The sequence below is a fragment of the Trichomycterus rosablanca genome, chromosome 16, assembly GCF_030014385.1.
Source record: "Trichomycterus rosablanca isolate fTriRos1 chromosome 16, fTriRos1.hap1, whole genome shotgun sequence".
NCBI lineage: Eukaryota > Metazoa > Chordata > Actinopteri > Siluriformes > Trichomycteridae > Trichomycterus > Trichomycterus rosablanca.
Genome location: NC_086003.1, coordinates 14,887,115 through 14,913,627, shown reverse-complemented (window position 1 = coordinate 14,913,627; position 26,513 = coordinate 14,887,115). Strand labels below are relative to the sequence as shown.

At 38.3% G+C, this 26,513-nt stretch overlaps 3 protein-coding genes across 4 annotated transcripts in view; 1 reads left to right on the top strand and 2 right to left on the bottom strand.

Moving 5' to 3' along the window:
* aff4 (AF4/FMR2 family, member 4) overlaps positions 1-9,321 on the bottom strand; it is a 67,717-nt gene extending 58,396 nt beyond the window's left edge. Inside the window, exon 1 of the mRNA XM_063011066.1 lies at positions 9,193-9,321. The gene's annotated coding sequence lies outside the window, so the exon portion shown is untranslated. The remainder of the gene's footprint in view (positions 1-9,192) is intronic.
* Positions 9,322-12,667: 3,346 nt separating this feature from the next.
* Positions 12,668-26,513, bottom strand: part of zcchc10 (zinc finger, CCHC domain containing 10) — a 44,352-nt gene continuing 30,506 nt past the window's right edge. Inside the window, exons 1-4 of one of the 2 annotated variants that reach the window (XM_063011879.1) lie at positions 17,982-18,036; positions 17,398-17,559; positions 13,525-13,569; positions 12,668-13,403 (exon numbers count right to left, since the gene is read on the bottom strand). In XM_063011879.1, the coding sequence (XP_062867949.1) occupies positions 13,151-13,403; positions 13,525-13,569; positions 17,398-17,559; positions 17,982-18,022 (501 nt within the window). In that variant the 5' untranslated portion in view covers positions 18,023-18,036 and the 3' untranslated portion in view covers positions 12,668-13,150. Of the gene's footprint in view, positions 13,404-13,524; positions 13,570-17,397; positions 17,560-17,981; positions 18,037-26,513 lie in introns of those variants that run through there. The other variant, XM_063011880.1, reaches the window with a different exon arrangement.
* The window catches only part of hspa4a (heat shock protein 4a), a 31,702-nt gene continuing 26,964 nt past the window's right edge, over positions 21,776-26,513 (top strand). Inside the window, exon 1 of the mRNA XM_063012261.1 lies at positions 21,776-22,057. Within this exon, the coding sequence (XP_062868331.1) occupies positions 21,951-22,057 (107 nt within the window). The 5' untranslated portion in view covers positions 21,776-21,950. The remainder of the gene's footprint in view (positions 22,058-26,513) is intronic.

Sequence of the window (26,513 nt, the reverse complement as noted above, 5' to 3'; positions counted from 1 at the left end):
ATACTCTGGAGTTGCTCAGGCTGCATTCTTATCTACCTTATCTACCCTATGCAAGAAATAAAAGTGACCAGAATGACTGCTCTGATACAAAAGTGTTCATCAAAGCCTAATTTCTAATATGCAAGTTGGACAAGGTTTGCATAATCTCCCCTGTATGACCTAAAAAAACATTAAACTGATGCAGCGCTTATCATTTGCATAACAGTTCCCGTTGATCTTTAGTGTAAGCACATTCATTTGCAATTTGGCATTTTCTTCACCAGACTTGCGGAGGAAACGGTTAGCAGAAGCCATGGAGCCCAAACGAAAACAGGAAGTGCTGCAATGAGAACCTGAAAGACTGATTACAAGCATAGCTGATGTAGAAAAGTGGATGTATTAAGTAATGTTACTACTGTCACAAAAGCTTAGCACTGAAAACTACAGTCGTCTACAGTTCTAGAGGCATTGCAGGCTCGGTCCTAAATCAAATCAAACAGATGAGACCTACTGCCTTACAGATACAATCCTAAATGAGTGGGCTGGAAGCAAAAACCTATTTAGCTCTGACCTAGTAGTACAAAATACATTTCATTTTCATCAGCTGCTTTATCTGGTCAGGGTTGGAGTGGGTACGGTTACACCGGGAAACATTGGGCGCATGGCAGGAATACCGTAGACGGGGCTCCAATCCATCACAGGGTTTTGGCCACCTCTCAGACATAGCCAATCATGTCTATGTACACGCTTAGCTGGCCAATAGCACTGCCGAGATTTGAGTTTGAACAGACTGCTGACCCACCCTAACCTTACAGAATATTAACTTATTAGGATTTTAACGTTAGTTTTACACACTTTGGTTACATTAATGACGGAAAAGGTAAATACTGGTTGCACAAGATTCATCAATGCAAGTCTTTAATGTCAAACACGGTCATGGACAATTTTGTATCTCCAATTCAACTCACTTGCATGTCTTTGGACTGTGGGAGGAAACCAGAGCTCCCGAAGGAAACCCACGCAGACACGGGGAGAACATGCAAACTCCACACCGAAAGGACCCGGACAGCGCCACCTGGGAATCGAATCCAGAACCTTCTTCCATTTACATTTTCGGCATTTAGCAGACGCTTTTATCCAAAGTGTGACAGTATATTATCTAAGCAATTGAGGGTTAAGGGCCTTGCTCAAGGGCTCAACAGTGGCAACCAGGCAGTGGTGAGGCTTGAACCGATGAACCTTACCTGCTAGGCTACAACTGCCCTCCCTTCTTGCTGAGTCGACAGTGCTACCTACTAAACCACCGTGTCAAATGTGTCAATTCAATCGAAGGTCAACGAGCATAATAGTAAAAATATACAATCTGAAATCAGAGGCCTGTTCTGACACATTTGTCCGAGCTTTAATCAGCACACCCCTGACAGGACAACAATTAATTGCGAGCTTCGATCATGCCCCCTTCAAGACATAGCCAATCATGTCTGTATGTAGACGCCTGTAAGATCCCACTGCTTGTGGGCAAGCGTAATTTACAACCACTCTACACGAGCGCCCTCATATGCAATCTATTTCGAACACCTAGCATAAGGGGGAATGTTGTAAGTATACGGTTAGTAATCATGGCTTATCTGTAGCTACATACAGTGTATTAGTCCCCTCAACCCTGTCCATTAGCACCAGCACCACACACACATTACCCTGCCAGTTTCACAACTTACGGTGCTTTTTGTTAATGTATCAAGAGGTGCTGCTGTAGTTTCTAAACACCTCATTATTTATACCTACATTGTAGGTACATTTTCTTTACTCATTCTGTAGCCCTTTACCAGTGTCAGTTTGGTCCTGACCACAAAACCATCGCCGTTGGCTGGAAGTTTTCGCTGTGCAGATTAAAATACGTTGGCAGAACTTGAACAGATTCCCTCCACTCACAGTCGTTAAGGGGAAATTTCCCTGAGACAGTGGAAAATAATTTTTAGACCCCATGTTTTACAATCAGCAAACCGCATCTAAAAAGCTGAAGAACTTGCTCAGTGAGTTCAACAAAGAAGCACTACCTCGGGCATGAAAAACTGAAAAATGAAGCATTTTATTTTATAAAGTGGTTCAAATACGAGACCTTTCTCTTTTTATTCGATTTATGCATTTCCCCTTTTTCTTCGAATCCAGTCTTATTCAATTACCCATTTGTATTTCCTCCACTGCTGCAGACTCCTAACCTTGACAGAGGAAGGTCATATCTAACACACGCCCCCAAAAGACACAAGTGCAGTAGCCAACCGCTTCTTTTTTACTGCACAAGGTAAACACAGGGGTCAGTATCACATACACAGGGTCATTATTTCAAGTCTCTATAGACACGCCATTAACCATCCAGTTGATCAAGCTGCAATTGCAGGAGCAATGAGAAATCCCTTTGGCCCGCCCACCCTAGGCCATAGCCAATCATGTCTGTGTAGACACCCAGCCGGCTAGAAGCAGAGCTGAGCTTCGAACTCAAGATCTTAGCAGTGGTGGGCAAGCGTGTTTTACCCCATGTAAGATTTTTACCCCTTTTCCGATTGTACAGTACATCTTACTAAACTTCTTGCAGTTTTCAGATCTTGTTTTAAAAACAATAAATGACAGGTGAAATACAGTGCAATACACATCATGCAGTTAACTATCTTATTACACTAATTTTTTTTTAATTGCAAGGTGCAAGGTCTGAAAGTGAACGTTTACACTGTGTTTTAAGCTTTTACCACAATATCAACATTTGTGTTCTCCTTTAAAATACTGAACAAATAGCCACCGGTCTGAGTAAGCAGTGCCCATATTTGATGAGAAAGACATGCACAGACCTGACACTAGGTATTAATATTAGAGCTGACGTACTGGATCAGGTTTGACTTCTTTTCTAAACCAATCAACTACTGTAGTTTTGGTGCATAATGTCATATTTTAATCTCTTTTTTAATCCCTCTCTAAATCACTTTTACGTTACTGTTGTGTAATGTCTTATTTTATGTCCTGCCTTGTGTGTCTGTAGAGAAAGAGTCCAGGACCAAAAGCACTAATGGAATATTACACACACCAGACAAGACATACTTGTAGTATTTGATATTGAACAATTATTTGAGGTTTTAGTTCAGTATGAACACATTTCTCTTTCTGTGATAGCTGAGCATATCTTTCTAAACTAAAGAAATGTATTTAATTTTTTGCGCAATTTAAGCATCCTTGTATGGAACATGTCATCTTTAAGAGCCACATTTTTACTCCTTTGTTGAGTTAGAATCATAGTCTATTGATACTTAAAGTATGGCTCAGGAACCATTACTGACCGTATTCACATAAAAAAAATTATAGAAGAACACTAATTGCAGAACACTAATTCCTTTTTGACACACCTAAATAACTTTATAACTAGGTGCTGAAAGATGTAATGGCATGATGCAAGCATGTAAAAGCAGTGCAGCAAGCTTGGCAATCGATTTTCTACATTTTTCTTGCAACAGCCAATACAATGGGTTTTCAAGAAGCCTGAACATATAGGATTGCTTTCCATACTGCAGCCTCAGTTATTTACAACATTTACCCTGCTTCTGAGCCAGAAAGCAGTACTTGTCTGATAATTGTCACGCCACAGAATGCTAAAAAACACTATGTGCAATTTGTCAGGTTAAAAGGTGGCCAACAACCACTGCTAATAAAGTAAACATTCTTTTACAGTTAAGTCTTAAGTACTGTATAATTCAGAAACATTCCAAGCCAAAAAAAAGAACAAAGTACCAGCTGATTTTATTTTGCATAAATTTTAAGCTGCCTGAAAAGCCATGACTTCTGGAATCTAAAAGTATTTACTGTAAAAAAAAAGATGTGTTGTTTTTTTTTTATTCAGTAATGTACGTTTAAAATTCATTTTAGGATTAACAAGGTAAACATACTCATAATTTTCGTTCACTGCCATCAAACACTTCTTATAAAACGGATAGTTCCGGTCCTAAAATCTGATTGGCTGAGCCGTGTTCGAAGCCGTTGTAAAATCCCCGATAAACGCACACCTAGGACCACCTCACATCATTCCATATTAATACGCCACTGAATAGAGAAAGTTAATGTTATTTTCGCCCTCACGTTGCCTAGCAACACTGTTAATCGGATTACCTTGCGTCGCGGAAGAATGCTTTATTGTAAGTTTATACACAATAAATACATTTATGATTAAACATTGTTGTATTTATTATATTTTATGTTGACCGCCGTTTTATAAAAGCAATAAGCCACTCGAGACCGTACGTTACTGTTACAATTTTAGCACGGGGAAAGAAGTTTTAGAAAAACGTCATCCCCGTGCTAAAATCACAGTAACGTACGGCCTCTCGTGGCTTATTGCTTTAATACCGTGAACAGTTTATTGCAGGGCTTCGGCCACCGCCCCATCCCCTTCAGACACAGACAATCACGTCTGTGTAGACAACCGGCCAGCTGATAACACCAGTCAGATTTAAACCCGGATTACACTATTTGGTAACATTCATGACTGACAGACACGGTAGCCACAAGATTCACCAGTTCACAAGGTTATATTCGAACACAGTCCCGGATAATTTTGTATCTCCAATTCACCTCACTTGCACGTCTTTGGACTGTGGGAGGAAACTGGAGCACCCAGAGGAAACCCACGCAGACACGGGGAGAACGTGCAAACTCCACACAGAAAGGACCCGAACCGCCCCACCTGGGGATCAAACCCAGGACCTTGATTTATTCATCTAAAAGATGAATTAGGTATATATATAGTGGTGGATTAATACAATAGAACAAACCTATGTTACTAACCAGTGATCGACCGATTAATCGGCCGGCCGATTAATTGGGCCGATTTTTGGCATTTTTTAGATAATCGGCATCGGCCGGTATATGTGCGCACAAGGCCGATATTTAAACATTGCCTCCGTCAGCTCAGTGACTGTATACAGTCATTGGTCTGGCTGTTGTTAGAGCGCCCCGTGTGTCCATTTTGCCACTCTCCAGGCAGACATCAGTGAATGCACAAGAACGAGAATTTTTAGTGAGATTGGGACCATTTATGAGAAGAAAAGGAACAGGCTCACTGGAGAAAATGCAGAGAAACTTTGTTTCCTGCATTACAACTTGCTGCTTTTAGACTGGGACTACTAAAAAAGAGAGGCTGAGAAAACATTCAGTGAGGATATTGCCATTTTATTTCAAGACTGGAAACTGTTTCCTACAATTTGCTGCTCTTGACTTGGACAGGGTTTACAACCTTTTTTTTCCCCAAATATTTCACTTTAACTTTATTATTTTTTATTCACAAATATTTTATTTATATTTTGATTACTTATCTAAATGCTCAAACACAATGCACACACAGTTTGGTGCTTAAATAATGGCTCCTTAAAAGAAGTTCTTCTATGTGCAACTGTCTTCACTAAGCATGTTTGTTCATTCTTAAAAACAAAAAGATACTGCTATCTGCTTGTGTATGTTAAGTGCACTGAAACCTTTGAAATAATTTTTATTTTAAGTTTTTATTTTTTTTATTTTATTTTTTGAACGGCCAAAAGAGCAAACAAGAATATACAGTGATAAATAAATGTTTATTTAAGATCATTAATTCTGTTTTGTTGTATTATTATTATTATTATTATTATTATTATTATTATTATTGTATTTTTTAGTTGTAAAAAAATGGTATTATCGGCTTTATATATCGGCCATCGGCCACTTCTTTCGTCTAAATATCGGTATCGGCATCGGCCATTAAAAAACCCATATCGGTCGATCACTATTACTAACAGCAAATAAAGAATTTAGAAACTTATGGTACAGTAGACCCTTGAGTTACGAACGGTTCACCATACGAACACTTTGGGTTACGAGCGATCTTTTTCAACTTAACGCACGAACCAATTTCGGATTACGAACCGAAATTCGAGAAACACGTGACGTCACGAACAAGTTCACTCCAACCGTCTCTCTCTCGCTATATATATATATATACAGTGTATCACAAAAGTGAGTACACCCCTCACATTTCTGCAAATATTTGATTATATCTTTTCATGGGACAACACTATAGACATGAAACTTGGATATAACTTAGAGTAGTCAGTGTACAGCTTGTATAGCAGTGTAGATTTACTGTCTTCTGAAAATAACTCAACACACAGCCATTAATGTCTAAATAGCTGGCAACATAAGTGAGTACACCCCACAGTGAACATGTCCAAATTGTGCCCAAATGTGTCGTTGTCCCTCCCTGGTGTCATGTGTCAAGGTCCCAGGTGTAAATGGGGAGCAGGGCTGTTAAATTTGGTGTTTTGGGTACAATTCTCTCATACTGGCCACTGGATATTCAACATGGCACCTCATGGCAAAGAACTCTCTGAGGATGTGAGAAATAGAATTGTTGCTCTCCACAAAGATGGCCTGGGCTATAAGAAGATTGCTAACACCCTGAAACTGAGCTACAGCATGGTGGCCAAGGTCATACAGCGGTTTTCCAGGACAGGTTCCACTCGGAACAGGCTTCGCCAGGGTCGACCAAAGAAGTTGAGTCCACGTGTTCGGCGTCATATCCGGAGGTTGGCTTTAAAAAATAGACGCATGAGTGCTGCCAGCATTGCTGCAGAGGTTGAAGACGTGGGAGGTCAGCCTGTCAGTGCTCAGACCATACGCCGCACACTGCATCAACTCGGTCTGCATGGTCGTCATCCCAGAAGGAAGCTGACGCACAAGAAAGCCCGCAAACAGTTTGCTGAAGACAAGCAGTCCAAGAACATGGATTACTGGAATGCCCTGTGGTCTGACGAGACCAAGATCAACTTGTTTGGCTCAGATGGTGTCCAGCATGTGTGGCGGCGCCCTGGTGAGAAGTACCAAGACAACTGTATCTTGCCTACAGTCAAGCATGGTGGTGGTAGCATCATGGTCTTGGGCTGCATGAGTGTTGCTGGCACTGGGGAGCTGCAGTTCATTGAGGGAAACATGAATTCCAACATGTACTGTGACATTCTGAAACAGAGCATGATCCCCTCCCTTCGAAAACTGGCCAACAGGATAACGACCCCAAACACAACCTCCAAGATGACAACTGCCTTGCTGAGGAAGCTGAAGGTAAAGGTGATGGACTAAACCCAATTGAGCACCTGTGGCACATCCTCAAGTGGAAGGTGGAGGAGTTCAAGGTGTCTAACATCCACCAGCTCCGTGATGTCATCATGGAGGAGTGGAAGAGGATTCCAGTAGCAACCTGTGCAGCTCTGGTGAATTCCATGCCCAGGAGTGTTAAGGCATTGCTGGATAATAATGGTGGTCACACAAAATATTGACACTTTGGGCACAATTTGGACATGTTCACTGTGGGGTGTACTCACTTATGTTGCCAGCCATTTAGACATTAATGGCTGTGTGTTGAGTTATTTTCAGAAGACAGTAAATCTACACTGCTATACAAGTTGTACACTGACTACTCTAACTTATATCCAAGTTTCATGTCTATAGTGTTGTCCCATGAAAAGATATAATGAAATATTTGCAGAAATGTGAGGGGTGTACTCACTTTTGTGATACACTGTGTATATATATATATATATATATATATACACATACAGTGAGCGAACATTCGGACAGCGGACTGTGTTTTTTTTATATTTTGTAAAATTCTATATTAAAATGGCCCCAAAGCGTAGTGTTGAGAAAATGAAAAAATCTTTTACTATTTGTTGTTGTATAATTACTCCTGCCAGTAGCTGTCACTGTGTATCAGACAGAGGGGGCAGTGAGTGAGAGAGAAGAAGGAAGTCTGCTGAGTAAAGTATTCTTTCTTTCGTTCAATTACACCTACAAAATACAACACTATTGAAATAAAGAAGGAAATAATAGAGAAATATGAGAGTTACTGATGTTTCTTGTAGATACATTTTATATAAAAAGAAGGAAATGTATTATGGTGTATGGTACAGCACACGTACTGTACTGAAATGTGGTGTGTTTTATGTACAGTACTACGGTGTATTGTTGTTTATTATTGTTTATTACAGTAATGTCTATTCTATAATTTAAGATTTAAGGGAAAATATACTTGTATTTATAACAAAAAAGACCTTTTAATACATTAGAAAAGTTAGGTAAGGGAGGGTTGGGAGGTCTGGCACGGATTAATTCTATTTACATTATTTCTTACGGGAAAAACAGGTTTAACTAACGAACATTTTGACTTAAGAACAGAACTTTGTTACCAATTAAATTCGTAAATCAAGGATCTACTGTATTTTGTATCATGTTTTAATAGTTGCTCAATGCTGCCCACTATGATTTGGTAAACATTGCACAGCATGTATGCTACTCAGAAGATCAGAACTCCCAAATCCTCATTTTGGTGGAAGTACTTGTTAAATATAAACTTAAATTAGACTAATTGTTACAAACAAACTAAAAAACTTATGATACTATACAGTAAAATCTTTTAAGCCTAGATGTTTATTGAATGAGTGGTACAGTGGTATTAAATCAATACTGAGTTTGACTCTCCAAATGTGGGTATCATTTTGGTATTTTTGCTCATAATCAGGTTTTTTAAAAAGAAATCAAACCTTAATAAACTTCTGTTTAAAAATCAAAACAACCCTTGATCCACAGAATTTAGACTCGTTACTCTTAGCATTAGATGAAATAAATGATCAGGATCATTTTATTATGTATGAAATCACTAAAATGCTAACTAGGGTCACTCAAAGCATCCGATTTAAATCAGTGTCAATAAGGATTTTATAACTTAGTATTCATTGCAATGCTAATATCTGATCATGACAAAACGCAAAGCAGTCCAATCTGACCCAAATCAGCTAAGAACTCAGTCCCCAAACTGTAGTCCCTTTATTCCATTCCAAACTCGAATAAATAAACGAATTAATTCAATATTGGACGTGTGTGTACGTAGACAACGTTTCATTTCTTTGCGTTCCCAAATAAACCATCCTGTTTGTTATAACCAAAACTGTGTTAGCTTGTAGTCGGCTAATGCTAAGCGATACCAATAATAACAAATAGCATCCTGCAGCTAACCAGGCTAACAAACCGTGCGGCTAATTCTTCAACAAACAAACTTAACCCCGCGTACAAAGCTACCAAACCTAATAACAATATGACATGTTTACCGATAAGAAGTCTTTTAATAGTCATTTAAAGTGCTTTTTGACTCACCTCAGGTCTTGTTTAGGCCCAAACCATCGTAGCTACTGAAAGCCTTTTCTCTTTGTCTGTTTGCCACTTTGTATTACACACCGCGCTCCAATAAACCTGTCATCCCGACTAATGGACGAAAAGCTAAAACTATGTAAAATAAAAGACAAAAAAAAGAGGTTTATCCTGCTTGGACTAAGTAAGCCATGAGTGCGCAGGAGGTTTTCTCGCCATTGTTGTGGTAGAGAAAGTGGATAGTTGTGTACAAAGCATGTTGAACAGATTGGGAGGATGAAACCGGGTTGTGCACCAGTTCCAACGACTGAACCACCGAGTCACGTGACCAGCTCAGGCCTTACTTACAAGCCGTTATGTTTCTATTACTCATTCATTTATTATATCTCATTTCATATCAAAGTCACGATTACACAATAAAAACATAAAAAAGTACACACCTTTACTCATATCTATCACATAAGAACACATATCTGGCAGATATTTTATATTATTATATAATCTACACCTACCATAAGGAAGAACGTTGTGGGTATACAATTACTGCACCTTGCCAACCCGTTGTACCTTATTTATCAATCAAAAGAAACTTCCATATTGAACCTGCACTGACCAGACTTTATTGCTGTGAATGAGTAGCACTGTCGCCTCATAGCAAGAAGGTCCTGGGTTCAATTCCCAGGTGGAGCGATCCAGATCCTTTCTGTTTGAAGTTTGCATGTTCTCCCCATGTCTGTGTGGGTTTCCTCCATGAGCTCCGGTTTCCTCCCACAGTCCAAAGACATGCAAGTGAGGTGAATTGGAGATAATAATAATAATAATAATAATAACAAGTTACACTTACAGTATATAGCGCCTTTCACAAAACCTAAGGTCGCTTTACATACAAAAATAACAATCACACCGAACTAGCAGGGGAGGAAGGGGAAAAGTGCAGTGAAAAGAGATGGGTTTTTAGTAAAGTTTTAAATTTAGATAGAGAGGTAGTAGAACATAGCGAGGATGGAAGAGAGTTCCAAAGCGAAGGGGCAGCAACACTGAAAGATCGGCCACCCATGGTGCTCAGTCTGAATCTGGGAACCACTAGTAGACCGGCATCTGATGACCTTAGGTTACGGGAGGTATTGTGGAATTTTAGGAGGTCTGAAAGATAAACAGGACCCAAACCATGGAGTGCCTTATAGGTGAGAAGTAAGATTTTGTACTGTATGCGCATGGTAATGGGCAGCCAGTGAAGCTGCTCCAGGACTGGGGTGATGTAATCAGACTTCTTTGTATGGGTTGTATGATGCAAAATTGTCCATGACTGTGTTTGACATCAAACTTGTGAACTGATGAATCTTGTGTAACCAGTAACTAATAGTTCTGTCATGAATGTAACCAAAGTGTGTAAAACATGATGTTAAAATCCTAATAAATAAATAAATAAAATTATTGCTGTTATGAGACTAATATGTAACGACATGGTAGTGTGTTTAAGTGTAGCTTTTAAACATCCGAGTCAATGTCAGGAGGATAAAAGTGCTCCAACCAAAAATATAAAGCCAGCAGCGTCCTGTGATCAAAGTGTCAATTAGACTAATATTAACACACTGAGAATTAGGTAAAAAAAAAAATAGCTTGCTGTACAACAACTAATGCAAATAGGGTGTGTTCCTAATAAAGAGGCCAGTGAGTTTAAAAAGTATTTAAACATCCCAACAACACTGCTGCACTTGATGCACTCATACCAGAACAACACACGCAACCATGTCATTACCATGTTAGTGTGTCACTGAAGTACTGAGAGTGGTCCATATACCCACAGAAGTGATTCATGACACATCATTTTAATCAACAGATTTATTCTGGTCAGGGTTGCAGTAGTTTCTGTTCCAGTGGAAAACCCTGGGCGCAAGGCAGGAATACCCTGGACAGGGTGCCATTCCATCACAGGGCTTTAGCTATTTCCATTCAGACATACTGTAGTTAACAATGACTGTGCAGATGCTTGGCTGGCCAGTAGCAACGCTCATATTCAAACCCGATTTGCATAATAGAAAAAACTCTGAAACTCTTAAGCTTGTACACAAAAGTTGAATGAACTGATGCATTTATGTTATTCTTCAAATCTACAAACCTCATTTCCAGAAGAGTTGGGTCAGAGTGTAAAATGCTAATAAAAAGTGCATGTGTTCACCCACTCCGACGTCTATTTAAATGAAATTATTATTAAAATGAGATGTTACAAAAAATGCTATGACAGGAAAAATATGTCTAAATCTTAAATAGGTTCTGCAATTATCCATCCAGCTAAGGCCTATTCCTTTTTGAGCAAACATAGGTTGCACCTTGCCAAAAATAAATCCTCAAATAAAGCGTTTCTAAACAAGCAATAGCTAAAATAGCACCCAGTGATTCGGGGAAAAAACAGACCCACTGCAACCCTAACCAAAACAAACCAGTGGGCTTCTTCCTTAGGCTGCTCCAATATACATATCAGCCATAACATTAAAACCACCTCCTTGTTTCTACACCCACTGTCCATTTTATCAGCTCCACTTACCATATAGAAGCACTTTGTAGTTCTACAATTACTGACTGTAGTCCATCTGTTTATCTGAATGCTTTGTTAGCCCCCTTTTATCCTGTTCTTCAATTATCAGGACCCCCCACAGGACCACCACTGAGCAGGTATTATTTAGGTGATGGATCATTCTCAGCATTGCCGTGACAATGACATGGTGGTGGTGTGTTGGTATGTGTTATTCTAGTATGAGTGTATCAGACACAGCAGCGCTGATGGAGTTTTAAATACAGTGTCCACTCACTGTCCACTCTATTAGACACTCCTACCTAGTTGGTCCACCTTGGAGATGTAAAGTTAGAGACGATCGCTCATCTATTGCTGCTGTTTGAGTTGGTCATCTTCTAGACCTTCATCAGTGGTCACAGGACGCTGCCCATAGGGCACTGTTGGATAAATATTTTTGGTTGGTGGACTTTTCTCAGTCCAGCAGTGACAGTGAGGTGTTTAAAAACATCAGCAGTGCTTTGTCTGAGCCACTCATACCAGCACAACACACACTAACACACCACCACCATGTCAGTGTCACTGCAGTGCTGAGAATGATCCACCACCCAAATAATACCTACTCTGTATGGGGGTCCTGACCATTAAGAAACAGGGTGACGGGGCTAAAAAGTATGCACAGTCAGTAATTGTAAAACTACAAAGTGCTTCATATGGTCAGTGGAGCTGATAAAATGAACAGTGAGGGTAGAAACAATGGGGTTGTTTTTAATGTTATGGTTGATCTGTGTATATTTAAGAAGTTTATTCTGGTCTGCATACCAGATTTGGCACAGCTTTTACACCAGCGGCCCTCCGTGACACAACCCTTCGATGGCTAGACTGTTCGCCCTAAAGATCATGATGAATGTCTATGGTGTGACTTCATTAAGACACAATTATTAAAAAAAACAACATAGAATTTATTTCAGATAAAACCTTTAGCCACATTATAAATTCTTGAATGTGCTGCACATAGCAACACATACAGCCAAATACATTGTAATCGATATTTGTGCATGCTATTTAATCTAAATAACACTACTGTTGTCATACTGTAACTGTTGCTACAAAGAACATCAATGAAGACCAGGATAAAAAGCTCAAATCTACACCGAGCTGTTCTGGCAGTAACAAGTTTAAGACATTTATCTAGGTGTTTTCAATTTGAGCAAAGTTGAATTAAAATCGTTAACAGAAGGAGCTGCAGCTCATGTCTTTCCTGCGGATGTCTTCTCATTCAGTCTGTCTCTTTTCTAAATAAAAGCCAAATGGCACTTTTTTGCTGTTCTGCTCAGTCCTGTTTTTAAAATGAGGCAGCAGGTTGGTTGGAAAATGGAATTTCACTTGAGATTTTTTCCCGGGATGATCGAAGCATGACATAACAATTAAAATTGCTAATTAAAAATGTCATCACTTTTTCTTTTTTCTTTTCTTCGGCGGGCCTTGGTCAGAACTGCTGGATGAATCAGAGTCAGAATCAGAGCTGGCTGAAGAAGAAGAGGAGGAGGAAGAAGAGGATGAGCTGGAACTGTCTTCACCGTCGCTGCTGCTGCTATCTTCATCGTCAGAGGAGGACGAGGAGCTGGAAGAGTCGCTGCTGTCTGATGAGTCGTTTGAGGAGCTGTCTGAATCGTTGCTGCTGGAACCGCTGGAAGATTTGGACCTGAAAAAAAATGCATTTGCAGGTTTGCAAAAACTACTGACTGTAGGTCTGTAGTACCTGACATGTATACGATCTCTATTATAACCCAATAATAACACATGCATAATGTTCTGAACAGTACCTCTTTTTCTTAATCTTCTTTTCAACTGGTGTTACTGGTCCAGTTCTGAGGAGAAGATACAAAAACCAGGAGTTGGATAAGAACAGCAATTTCACAAAAGCAATTTTTAGTATAGGATGTACACACTCCCTGGCCACTTTATTGGAAACACCATACGAATAGTGGATAGGACCCAACAAATTGAAGCATTCTATAAGGATTTGGTCCATGTTGAAATTATTGTATTGTATATTTACTGCACATTTATGCTGCAAATCTCTGCAGCAGAATACACGAATTTTATTTAATACCACTTACAACTACCAGTCATTAACACATAAAGGTGTATATAGAAACGACTATATAAATGTAGCCTCCTTTAGCCGCTCAGGTGATTCAGTGGTAAAAACACGCTGGATGAATCAGAGTCAGAGCACACCAAAGCTGAGATTTCGAATAAATCATATCGAATCTCTGCCATCCGTCTGGGCTGGGTGGCTACATGAAAACAATTGGCTGTTGTTCACAGGGTGGGTACGCAGGGTTCCTCATAACTGGTGCAATTACGACCTCTTCTGGCTGATTGATGGCGCTTGCGCAGAGTTGGGGAATAATGCTGATCAGGGTGTGGCTCTCCGTGCACAAGGCTGGTCCTCATATGAACTCGCCTCGTGCAGGTGAAAAGAGGCAGTCGGTACTGATCACGTGTTGGGGGGGTGCGAAGCTCCTCAGTCAGCGGTGGAGGTGAAGTGTAACGCATTCAGAGTAATTGGATACGATTAGATTAAAGGGGGAAAAATTCAAAGAAAAACATTTTAGCCTCCTCTACCCTTTTATTAGCGGACAGTTTCCATTAGCGGTGGCTTTTTATTTTTGGTTGATGCATTCTCATCCTCCCAGCGTTAACATTATGGTGTTAAAAACTCCCAACACTGCTGCATGCATTTACACTAGTACGATATACACTCCCATGTTATTATTATGATTTCTGTTATTATTATCTCTGAAAATGATCCAAATAGTGGGGGTTCATTTTATTATTTGAAACTGACAAAGTGTACAAAGCAACAGACTGGCTACAGTCAGTACTTGTACACACAAAAGGTCTGTATATGGCAGGTGTAACTAATAAAATAGCCACGTTAGGTGAGCCCTATACAGTAGCCGGTTTGAGTGAGCATCTAGTGTGTTGCAATTCCATCAACGGCCACGAGATGGCGCAATCAACGTTAATACAATATAAATGCTGACGTGCTTTAGCCTGTGGGTTTACCTGAAGGCATCCTTATGTAAGTGCAGCCTAAGCATATTAATCCTAATTCATTTCAAAACAGCTGGCAACCCATGATATTCATTACAGACTTTTATTTTAAGAATTATTTCTAAATTTTTCTAAGTGGCACTGTCAAAAAGACAAAAGAGAGAGTTGGAGGTAGCATAGATTAAACTGCTGCTACTTTTATGATGGGGGTGACAAGGATGTTCAAGATTAAGAACAAGTTTATGTTTGGAGACAAAGGGTGGTGTGATTAATTTGGTGGGCTAGTGTAATAGAACGCTGCAGCTCCTGAGCCTAACCCAGTTACTTAATTGCTTAACCACTACAACTCCATTGTAATAAACTTTTCTTTGCTCCTTTATTCAAATGCATTATGAATACCAGTACTGTGAATAAGCTGGTTGAACGCTGATCCATATCAAGTATTGTATTATGATACATGTAAATCTGAGCATGTCCTTGAAGTACAGTAGTGTTCAAAAAAATAGCAGTGATTTTAAAAAAGTGAATAAAGCACAAAGTCATTATAATAACTTTTATTTCCATAAATGCAAATGCACTGAAAATACTACACTTTTAATTCTAAATCAAAACATTAACAACATTTAGCCAGTTTGTGTTAATCCTTTACAGAAAATTAAGAAAAATGAATATTAGGCTGTTCAAAATAATAGCAGTGCCAACATTTTTCTTTAAAAACTCAAAACATTTATCTATAAACTGAAAATGTTTGAGGTTTCACTTTACTTTAAATTACTGAACTAATATTTAGTGGCATAACAATTGTTTCCGAGATCTGTGTTGCATGGAGTCGACCAACTTCTGGCACCTCTGAACAGGTATTCCAGTCCAGGATGATTAGACTACATTCCACAGTTCTTCTGCAATTTTGGGTTTTGCCTCAAAAAAACGTGTTTCAGATATCAGCCCACAAGTTCTCTCTGGGATTGAAGTCAGGAGATTGGGCTGGTCACTCTATAACCTCAATCTTGTTTGTCTGTAACCAGGATGTTTTGGATCATTGTCATGTTAAAACACCCATTTTAAGGACATTTCTTCTTCGACACAGGGCAACATGATCTCCTCAAGTATTCTGATATATTTAAATTGATCCATGATCCCTCGTATGTGATAAATAGACGTAACACCATGGTATGAAAAACATCCCCATATCATCATTTTGTACCACCATGCTTTACTGTCTTCACAGTGTACTGTGGCTTGAATTCAGTGCTCGAGGGTTGTCTGACATACTGTCTACGGCCACTAGACCCAAAAAGAACAATTTTGCTTTCACCAGTCCACAAAATGTTGAGCCATTTCTCTCTGGAACAGTCAATGTGTTCTTTGGGAAATTTGAACCCATTCAGGACACGTCATTTTCTTAACAACGGGACTTTGCAAGGAGTTCTTGCTGGTAAATTGGCTTCACTTAATCATCTTCTGTACTCACTGGGAACTTCAGATGTTCCTTGATCTTTCTGGAGGTGATCACTGGCTGAACCTTTGCCATTCTGGCTATTCTTCGATCCATTCGAACAGTAGTTCCACGCCTCCTTCTGCGTCTTTCAGGTTTTGGTTGTCACTTTAAGGCATTTGAGATCATTTTAGCTGGGCAGCCTATCATTTGCTGCACTTCTCTGTATGTTTTTTCCCTCTAAAATCAACTTTTTAATCAAAGTACGCTGTTCATCAGAACAATGTCTGGAACAACCCATTTTACCCAGTATTTCAGAAGGAAATGCGCTATGACCAACCTGTGCAACATTTGCCACCCACCTACATTAAATAAGGGCCAAAACTGACACCCGTTCTTCTGCAGAATGAATGACTTCACCAATTGAACTCCTCACTGCTATTATTTTGAACAACCCCCTTTCAATCAATGCTTCGATTACTCAGAATGAACGGCATGCATGTCCTAATTGTTGGGTTTGTTTTGTTGTCATTACTCTACTACACTTTCAAATAAATTTTTTGCTATGTAGAAATAGCATTTCTACTAAAAACAGTGATTTATCAAGTTAATGGTGTTGGACTGCTATTTTTTTGAACACCACTGTAACCTTGCAAACTCACTAATAGTGATTCATGTTTAATGGACAAAAGAAAAAAAAGCTTGATGAGCATTATATGCAACTGAAATAAAGACTTTCAAATACTGACAATCCCATCCGAATTTGGTGCAAATTATATGATAGTGTTCTCTACATTGTGCTATGTAGGACTGAGGTATGGGGTCCACTCAGTTGCCACACTAGATGGGGCAAGCATCCAACAGCAACACGTGGTGCAATATATAATATAATAAAATATAATATAATATGCCTAGAAGACAGTGGGGAACCATCTCAATCCCAGACCCCAATAATTGTCTACACAGCCACCACAATTATTGATTTCCCTCACTGTTATTGATTCCCATCATTACAACTATTATTTTTATTGTTTCAAATTTCTGATGTTTTGGCAACACTGGACTACAAACAAATGCCAATAAAGATTGTTCATTGATTGGTATATCAGCCTGGTTCATCTCTTAATGGGGGACTATTTGAACTTAAGCACTTGAATGGAACGTGGAGAACAATTTGGTACTCGACCATATTACATACCCTGGAACATTGTTGGCTGGGGTTTGTTGTTCTTTTATTTTTTTCTTCAGCTCGGTGGTCCTGGAGGGTCTGTATAAATACTTTCTTTTCCCAGTGCACTCGTAGCTCCAGTGTCCATATTCCAAACACTTCTGACATCGAACATGCTGCTTGTTGGCTTCCCTAGATTCAAAGCACAAAACCAAATAAAAAAGCCTAAGTTATGTACTACACAATACATTACATTTCCAGCTGGCATAACACACCTCAAAATACAAATTGCTAGTTAAAGAGAAAGGCGGTTGATAACAAGAATAGGTAAAGAATCACTATTACAGTTTAGTACCAAATTCCTATACATTCCCTACATAAGTGCACTTCATAGGACCAAAAATAATGGCAGCTACATTCTAACTAGTGCACTACGTATTCAACAAGGAGACTATTGGAATTCAACCTAGCTGTATTCAGACATACCACACTCGTTCTACTATTCATTTATATAATTACAAGGCGTTAGAATGTTTTGGAAGAAACGTAACTTTAATTAACTGAAAAGCGAGATTCTAGCAGGCACACACGGTAATACAATTTAAACAACTTACGCTTGTCTACGAGCGATTAATCTATGCATAGGAGTCGCCATGTTGCTTAGGCTCGCGTCTACCCTTTCTGGTTAGTTTAATGTGGCTCCTCTGCTGGTCTGGAGCTGAATTACATTTACATTTTCAGCATTGAGCAAACGCTTTTATCCAAAGCGACTTACAGTACTGTGACAGTACATTGTCTAAGAGGATTAAGGGTCTTGCTCAAGGACCCAACAGTGAAAAACTGCCAGTGGTGAGGCTTGAACCAGTGACTTTGTGATTACTAGTCCAGCACCTTAACCACTAGGCCACGACTGCTTCTTTAAGCATGTTAAGCATGTTTGCTGGCTATGTACAGAACTACATTCTGCCATGGGATGAAATGCGTATTACTTGCTGCCCAAGTGTATAATCCCCCAATATACACTGTACACCACCAGATTTTACTGTATATCTTAAATACATCCCCATTTCCCTAGACTCAAAGCACACTCAAAAAACCATGGAGATTGGTAAAAGTGTCCACCTGGAAGGGTCTGACCCGGGTTGCACAGAAAATTCCCTTTTTGTTCTCTTTTCTGAGAGCTAGGTTTTGCTACGGATGGCAGCTTGGTCAGTCCATCACATATTGCGATATTCACCTCTCCCTCCTTACACTAGCACTATTATATCCCCTTTTTCAATTTCGTTGTGCAAATGTACAAGTACAATGTGCAATGACAATAAAGGATTCGTATATAAGGATTCGTAATTTCTCCAAAGCTGGTTGCAGTTATTATATATATATATTTGTATATATTCTGAATTCTGTTTAAATTTGTTTTAAATTAAAACTGTACAAAACAACAGTAAATATAATTTTTTAACTTAACTGTTTTGTTGTGAATAAAGAATTATTCCAGATTTAATACCTGCAACAGATTTTAAGAAAATTCAGACTGTTACATCACCTTTCCTTTTAACAATGCTTAATAATTGTTTACTGGGTACAATGATTTTTAACGACTTGTTATGCAAGTCTTTAGCTATGCAGCTTGCCAAAATCCACCATATATTTTCAATGAAAGACAGTTTGGATCTTTAAGCAGGCTAGTAATTCAAAGCAACATAAAACGGTTCACTGGCCACAAGTTTAAGGCTTTGCCATGGTCATTCCAGTCATCTAACCCAAACCATAAAGAAAACGTGTGGGCTGAGTTGAAAGGGAAAATCCATAAGCACAGATGAACTGGATAGATTCTGTATAAAAACTTGGTCTCAGATCCATTGCTATTGTCTTCAGTCTCATTACAGGACGAGATACTGAGCTGCAACCTTGGCGGAGATGGCACTAAGTACTAAATCAAGGGGTACCAACAAATAAGGCATACATCGATTTGGTAATTAAAAAAAAAGATTGAGGGCTTTTTAATTATTATTTTTGTAGTAAAGGGGAGCTTTTGTATATATTCTAAAAGTGGTTTGAAAGGATAAGAAATAAGTACTTGTTTTGTTTATGTTTTCCAGACATGCAATTATTTGTGGAGGGTAGTGTACATTTCTGTTAAAATTAAGTGTGCACACCAGCACCGAGTTTCTGAACTCCTTGGTTCAAAACTTGGTGTTGCCACCGATCAGCTGGGCACCATCTGGCGGACATAATTGGCAGTGCCTGCAGCAGATACTAATTGGCCACCGTATCTGCAGGGTGAGGGCCGGATGTGTGGGTGGGTTGATGTGTTGGGTATTCATACGCTGTGTAAGGACCCTGATTGGCGGAAGAGACGCCTGTGCAGAATACAGCGACGTGCTCTCATTGGATGCAATCTGGTATCTCTCAGCAGCAAAAGACAAAAATTGAGAGCGCTAAATCGGGAGGAAGAAAATGCATAAAAAATAATTAAGTGTAATATACAGTATGTGGTATGCAGCCGAATAACTGTAGAAAATGCAAGGGTTTTACAGGATTTTAAAGACTGTAAAGGTACATTTACACTTCTGTTAGGGTTTAGTGTAATCTATGTGATGTGCGTTTGGGTATTTCTGGAAAATGCCAGAATTTTACAGGATTTTAAAAAACTTTTAAAGTATACATACTGTACATGTGGTGTATATTTACACTTCTGTCAGGGTTTGCTGTAATCTACAATGGGTGCATTTGAACATTTCTGGAAAATGTCAGAAATTAAGAGGATTGTAATATATATGGTATGTGGTTGAACAATAGAAAATGTTTTACAGGATTTAAAACAAGATTGAGGGTTTTTCTTTAAAATGTAATTATTGTAATTAAGGGAAGCTTTTTGTACATATTCTGAATGTGGTTTAAAAGGATAAGCAATAAAGAATGTTTTATAACCTGTTTTGTTTGTGTAATATATGTGGTATGCAGCTGAATAATTGTAGAAAATGCAAGAGCTTTACAGGATTTTAAAGACTGTAAAGTTGTATAGCACTTTTGATAGGGTTTACTCATCTGTGTGGGTCGCATTTAAATATTTTTGGAAGATGCCAGAATTGTACAGGATTTAAAAACCTTTAAAGTATACATACATTTCCGTAAGCACTTATTGTAATATATCTGGTGTGTGGTTAAATAATTCTAGAAAGTGCAAGAGTTTAACAGTATTTTAAAGACTGCAAGGACATATTTACACTTCTGTTAGGGTTTACTGTAACCTGCGTGGTTTGCATTTAAATATCTTTGGAAGATGCCAGAATTTTACAGGATTTAAAAACCTTTAAAGTATACATACATTTCCGTAAGGACTGTAATATATCTGGTGTGTGGTTAAATAATTCTAAAAAATGCAACAGTTTTACAGGATTTTAAAGACTGTAAGGGTATATTTACACTTCTGTTAGGGTTTACTGTAATCTGTGTGGGGTGCATTTAAATATATTTGAAAAATTGCAGAATTTTACAGGATTTAAAAACCTTTAAAGTATACATACATTTCCGTAAGGACATATTGTAGTACATGTGGTGTACAGTTAAACAATTCTAGAAAATGCAACAGTTTTACAGCATTTAAAAGACTGTAAGGGTATACTTACACTTCTGTTAGGGTTTACTGTAATCAGGGTCGGGTGCATTTAAATATTTTTGGAAAATGCCAGAAATGTACAGAATTTAAAAACTTTTAAAGCATACATCAATTTCTGTAAGGACTTACTGTAATATATGTGGTGTTAAGTTAAATAATTCTAGAAAGTGCAAGAGTTTTACAGTATTTTAAAGACTGTAAGGGTATATTTACACTTCTGTTTGGGTCTACAGTAATCTTAAATATTTAAATATTTTTAGACAATGCCAGAATTTTACAGGATTTAAAAACTTTTGAAGCAAACATCAATTTCAGAGAGGACTTAAATAATTCTAGGAACTGCAAGACTTTTAAAGTATTTTAAAGTCTGTAAAGGTATATTTGTCAGGGTGTATTGAATTATATGTTGGATGCATTTAAGTATTTGCATTTGAACAGTTAAAACCAAAAATGAAGGAGTTTTATAATACTTAAAAAAATAAGTACTTTTAGTGTCATATACAGTGTTTGGTTATAATGCTGGAGTTTCACCATTGAAGGCATTTTTACTTTTTATTGAGGTTTACAGTAATATGTGGAATACTGTATGTGGAGTGCATCTGAACACAGTATTTCTACAGTAGAACATTCTGGAGTTTTACATACGGAAGGTTTATCGCTCTGTGATTAGCTAATGTCACTGTAAAACCCGAGGAAAGCTCGAGAGAAATCTAGAACCTTGAACTCTCGCGATAGGTTCACACTATGAGCGAGATTTGGAGTTGAAGGAGCAGTGACCGGTGCGCCTGGACTACAGTGAATGGAGCAGCGTGCATTACAAGTTGTAGCTCTTTCTGCCAGTACTTCACGCTTTTTTTAGGATCTAATTCCGCCTTACTTTGAGTGCGACATTTTGAAGAAAACACTTAAACGTACTGTTTTGTAGCCGGGCAGCAACTTGGTTGCTTATTTCAGGTTGAAAATGTCAGTCGTGGGATTTGATGTGGGTTTTCAGAGCTGTTATGTTGCTGTGGCCAGAGCCGGTGGAATAGAAACGGTAGCGAATGAATACAGTGACAGATGTACACCGTAAGTACATTATTTACATTGTGTTTAATTGGTGTATTTGGTTATTAATACATCCATTCTTTATTATATAGTACATGTTATATATTTTTTTAATTAATACATAACCCTACCTAGCCTCCCTGGTTATATATTGGACAGTATTTTATATAAAAAAAAAAAAAGGCCTGGACAATTTGTTCTGTGCTAGCCTGTATTTATTTTAAGCAGTCTGAATGTACGGCTGTTCATACTGCACATACAGTACACTATTAAGTCAAATGAATACTCCCAGGATTGGGCTTCTTCACGCTATGTAGTACAGTAGTGTGTGTTCTTGAATACAGCCTGCATTTTAAAAGCATTTACCTTTTATGAGTAATGCTGTTGACATCTAGAGTGTACTGCTTACACTATTTGATTAGTGAATGTATCTCTGAATAGTTATTGCTCAGCTCTGCTTGCTTTAAGCTGTTAATGTACAGTTAGCATGTTGCTATTATGCGTGGCCTGCTGTGTAATCGTGCTCTCAGTGTAACTGGCTGCCTAGCACATGCTAAGCTAACCCGTGCTATGACGACATGACGAGCTGCTCACTGGATGCTGGAATATTCCAGCGTTTTACCCAGTCGGAAATGACATCTTCACTCATATACCGCCATAACCTAACAGATACTGATGATCGCATGGTCTTAGCGCTCATGTCACTGTCCCTGTCTCTGACTACATGTGTAAATTAAAGCTAGATAGAGATTAATGAAGATTGCGATTCTACAAAGGGTTAAGCATGTCTCGCTAGCAGGCCCCAGAGCCGTAGATAGGGAGTTGCGACACTCCTTGATCTCGCCGTTACGCGGTCACGTGGTTCATGCAACCCTCCAATAGTTCCAAACAAACCCGGCGCGGTCATGTTCTCATATGGGACCGGCAGCAGTGAATGAAGTATTAAACGCTAAATAATAAAAGTTTGTACAATTTCTGGGTATTTTCAACTGCCTTTACATTTACTGCATCTGCTTTAATGTCAATCTGGTATATGAAGTGGAAGATTGATGTTTATAATGTCTTGTTAATAGGTCGTTCTTGTTAACACACAGTACATTATATTAGCATACATTACATAATGCGATATCATTAAGTAGTAGAGACAATATACAGTACATAATCATTTTGGTTAAACACTAAGTCATGTTCTGGATTCATAAGGTTTACCTGCACTGAATGAACAGATTGATAAACACACTACCGTACCTTTAACATTATACATTAACATTTACATTTTTAGCATTTAGCAGACGCCTTTATCCAAAGCGACTTACATTATAGTATACAGTCTGAGCAACTGAGGGTTAAGGGCCTTGCTCAAGGGCCCAGCAGCAGCAACCTGGCCATGGTGGGGCTTGAACCAGCAACCTTCTGATTACTAGTCCTGTACCTTAACCACTAAGCTACGGCTTGTCCTGCATTATAGTGCAGGTACAGGAAATAGCTTCATTCATCTCTTATTTCATAACAAAGCATACGCCTTCCCCAATACAGCTCTATTTTTACAGCAGAAGCTCACGCCATCCTACTAGCCATGAACTATATTCTAATTAGCCCACACAAATAGTTTTTAATATGTTCAGACTCAAAATCCTGTCTACAAGCAATGACATCACTACAAACAGATCATCCAGTCATCTTGGAGATCCTAGCCATAGAGAAAGATCTTAGAAAACACGGAGTCTACATCACATATTGCTGGATCCCCAGCCACTGCGATATTCAAGGAAATGAAAAAGCAGATAACCTGGCAAAAAAAGCTGCTGAAAAACAAATTACCTGGTGTTATGTTCCACCCACTGATGCCTTCTATATAATTCGAACACTTTGTAAAAACATATGGCAAGAAGAATGGGATAGCAACACAGCAAACAAACTCTATGAAATAAGACCACAACTTAACAGTACCCAAACTCGTTATCCATCGAAAAGACATGATCAAACAGTTCTAACAAGATGCCGTATAGGACATTCAGCACTGACGCATAGACACCTACTACTGAGGGAAGAGGCACCAAATTGCCAGTACTGTCAAACACAATTATCAATAAAACATATACTGACAGAATGTCAAGCTATTGACAATAGCAGGAAAATATACTACAAAGACACTAACATGAAAGATCTTTTTCAACATAACAATCCACAAAAAATACTAAATTTCTTGAATCATCTAAAAATCAAAAATCAAATATAATACAACAATTTTAAACTAAATTAAACCTACCACTTTTATTTTTTATATATATATATATATATATATATTTTTTTTTAATTCACTCGTAAAATGCCATGTACATAGCCATACTGAGCTGGAATGGCAATAAACAAACTCTTATTTCATGAGTGATTAATCATTGATTCCTACATGTAATACATTAATGAATTCATTATGAATATGCACTAGTTCATTTTGTCTAATGTAAATGGTGGACAAGGTACACAATCCATTCAGTTGAGTTAAAGTAGAGATATCCAAGGTAAAATATTACTCCAGTAAAAGTAGTAGTTAAAGTAAAAATACTCTTTACCTCCATTAAAGTACTAAACTAAATTTACCTTCAAATGTACTTAAGTATGAAAGTAAAAGTAGCATGATTTATTATGGCTCTAACGTTTTATGATAATTTCTGTAACAAGACTCTTGATTAATCAACTCATTTTAGGTGAAAAGACTCGTGTGTAATTAATTTAGCTTAACTGACTAAGCTAAATTGGGTTATACCTAGGGATGCACCGATATGGGAATTTTGGGCCGATGCCGATATCCGATATTATACACGTACTTATCTACAGATGCCGATATACACATTTATAACTTACAGAGAGATCAGACACCCCCGATTTACATTATAAACAAATGTACCATTTATTTGCATAACTTTTTAGCTTTCAACCAACTGTATGCAAACAATAAAATAAAAGGTGTCTCCTGAGAAAATTATTAGGCACATTTAGTTAGCTAACTGGTTCTACACAGACTGGTCACCACTTTTAAATAAAATAGATCTATTCAAACTAATAATATATAAAAAACATTTTAAAAAGCGGTAGGGCTACGTCGGAAAAGTAACGACGGCTAGGTATGGTGTAACGTGGCTCAAGATGCTCGAGCAGCCGGCGAAATCCAATATCCTCCACAACAGAGAACGGCTGATCATCGAGAGCGATGAATTCCATCACCTTTGCTGTAATAGCTGTAGCTTTTGGGTTGTTTTTGTCAAATTTCTTAAATTTCTGAAGGAGTTGGTCAACCGGCTGTAGCTGCAGATTTTGCTGGCATGCGCGGTGCTGTGCGAGTCTCCTCTTTCACCGTGAGGAACTCTGTATATTTGTCAGGATGGTGTGCCTTCAGATGTATAATTAAATTTGTGGTGTTGAAATTTCTTACTTTGCTCCCTCCACGCAAGACGTTAGTTGAGCAAGTGTTGCAAACTGCATGCTTTATGTCATGCTCGCTCACTTTGAAAAACTTCCATACCACAGACATTTTTGCTGCACTGCTGTAGCGCGGCCTGCGTCACCCCGTCTTCTTCCGGCAAATAATAAATGCGTCGGCAAATATCGGTTTGAAACATCGGCCAAATCTAAGCATCGGCCCGATGCCGATTGTTCTTAAAAAATATATTATCGGCAGATACAGATAGAATTCCAATATCATCGTGCATCCCTAGTTATACCTATTAATTAAGATAAACATGTAACATTTAGTGCTGAGCAAATGCTAAACAATAACAGTATTAAGTATATTAATGACATTAAATGCCTTTTTTTTTTTTTTTTTTTTTTTTTTTTTTTTTTTTTTTTTTTTTTTTTTTATTAAACAAAGCAACATACAGCTGAAAATGCTTGATAAGTAGTGGAAATGAATGGGGCTCTATGGGATGTTTGGAACTTTTCAGAGCGCCAACAGAGCTGGGCAGAAAAATGTCCCGCCCCCGTTACAACGGTTCCCTATGGGAGTGTCGCCACTCTGTTCTGTCTACCGCTCTGGCAGGCCCTAACTGAACTTTGTAGCTTACCTGCTACTGCGACTCACTGAAGATCGCAGTATTTTATGCTGATTTTATTACTTAATTTTTATTAGTAATATTCAGGTCATTTAAATATACTACTGTAAAGTGCATCTCTGTTTTTTTTTTACCACGCAAACTCACATTTACCTTTGACCTATATGAGTGAATACCAAATGATCTACTATTACAGTAAAACCAAAACCTTTTAGAATGTGGCATTTATACCCACCTTCAATTCATTCATTATAGAACAAATGGACTAACGATAGTACCAACCCGATTACATAGGAATATTTCTATAATTATGTGCTCATTCTTAACCTGATGATTGAAACACGTCACAGAAAAGTTGGGACTGGGGTATGTTTACCTCTGTGTTGCATTACATTTACATTTTAGGCATTTAGCAGACGCCTTTA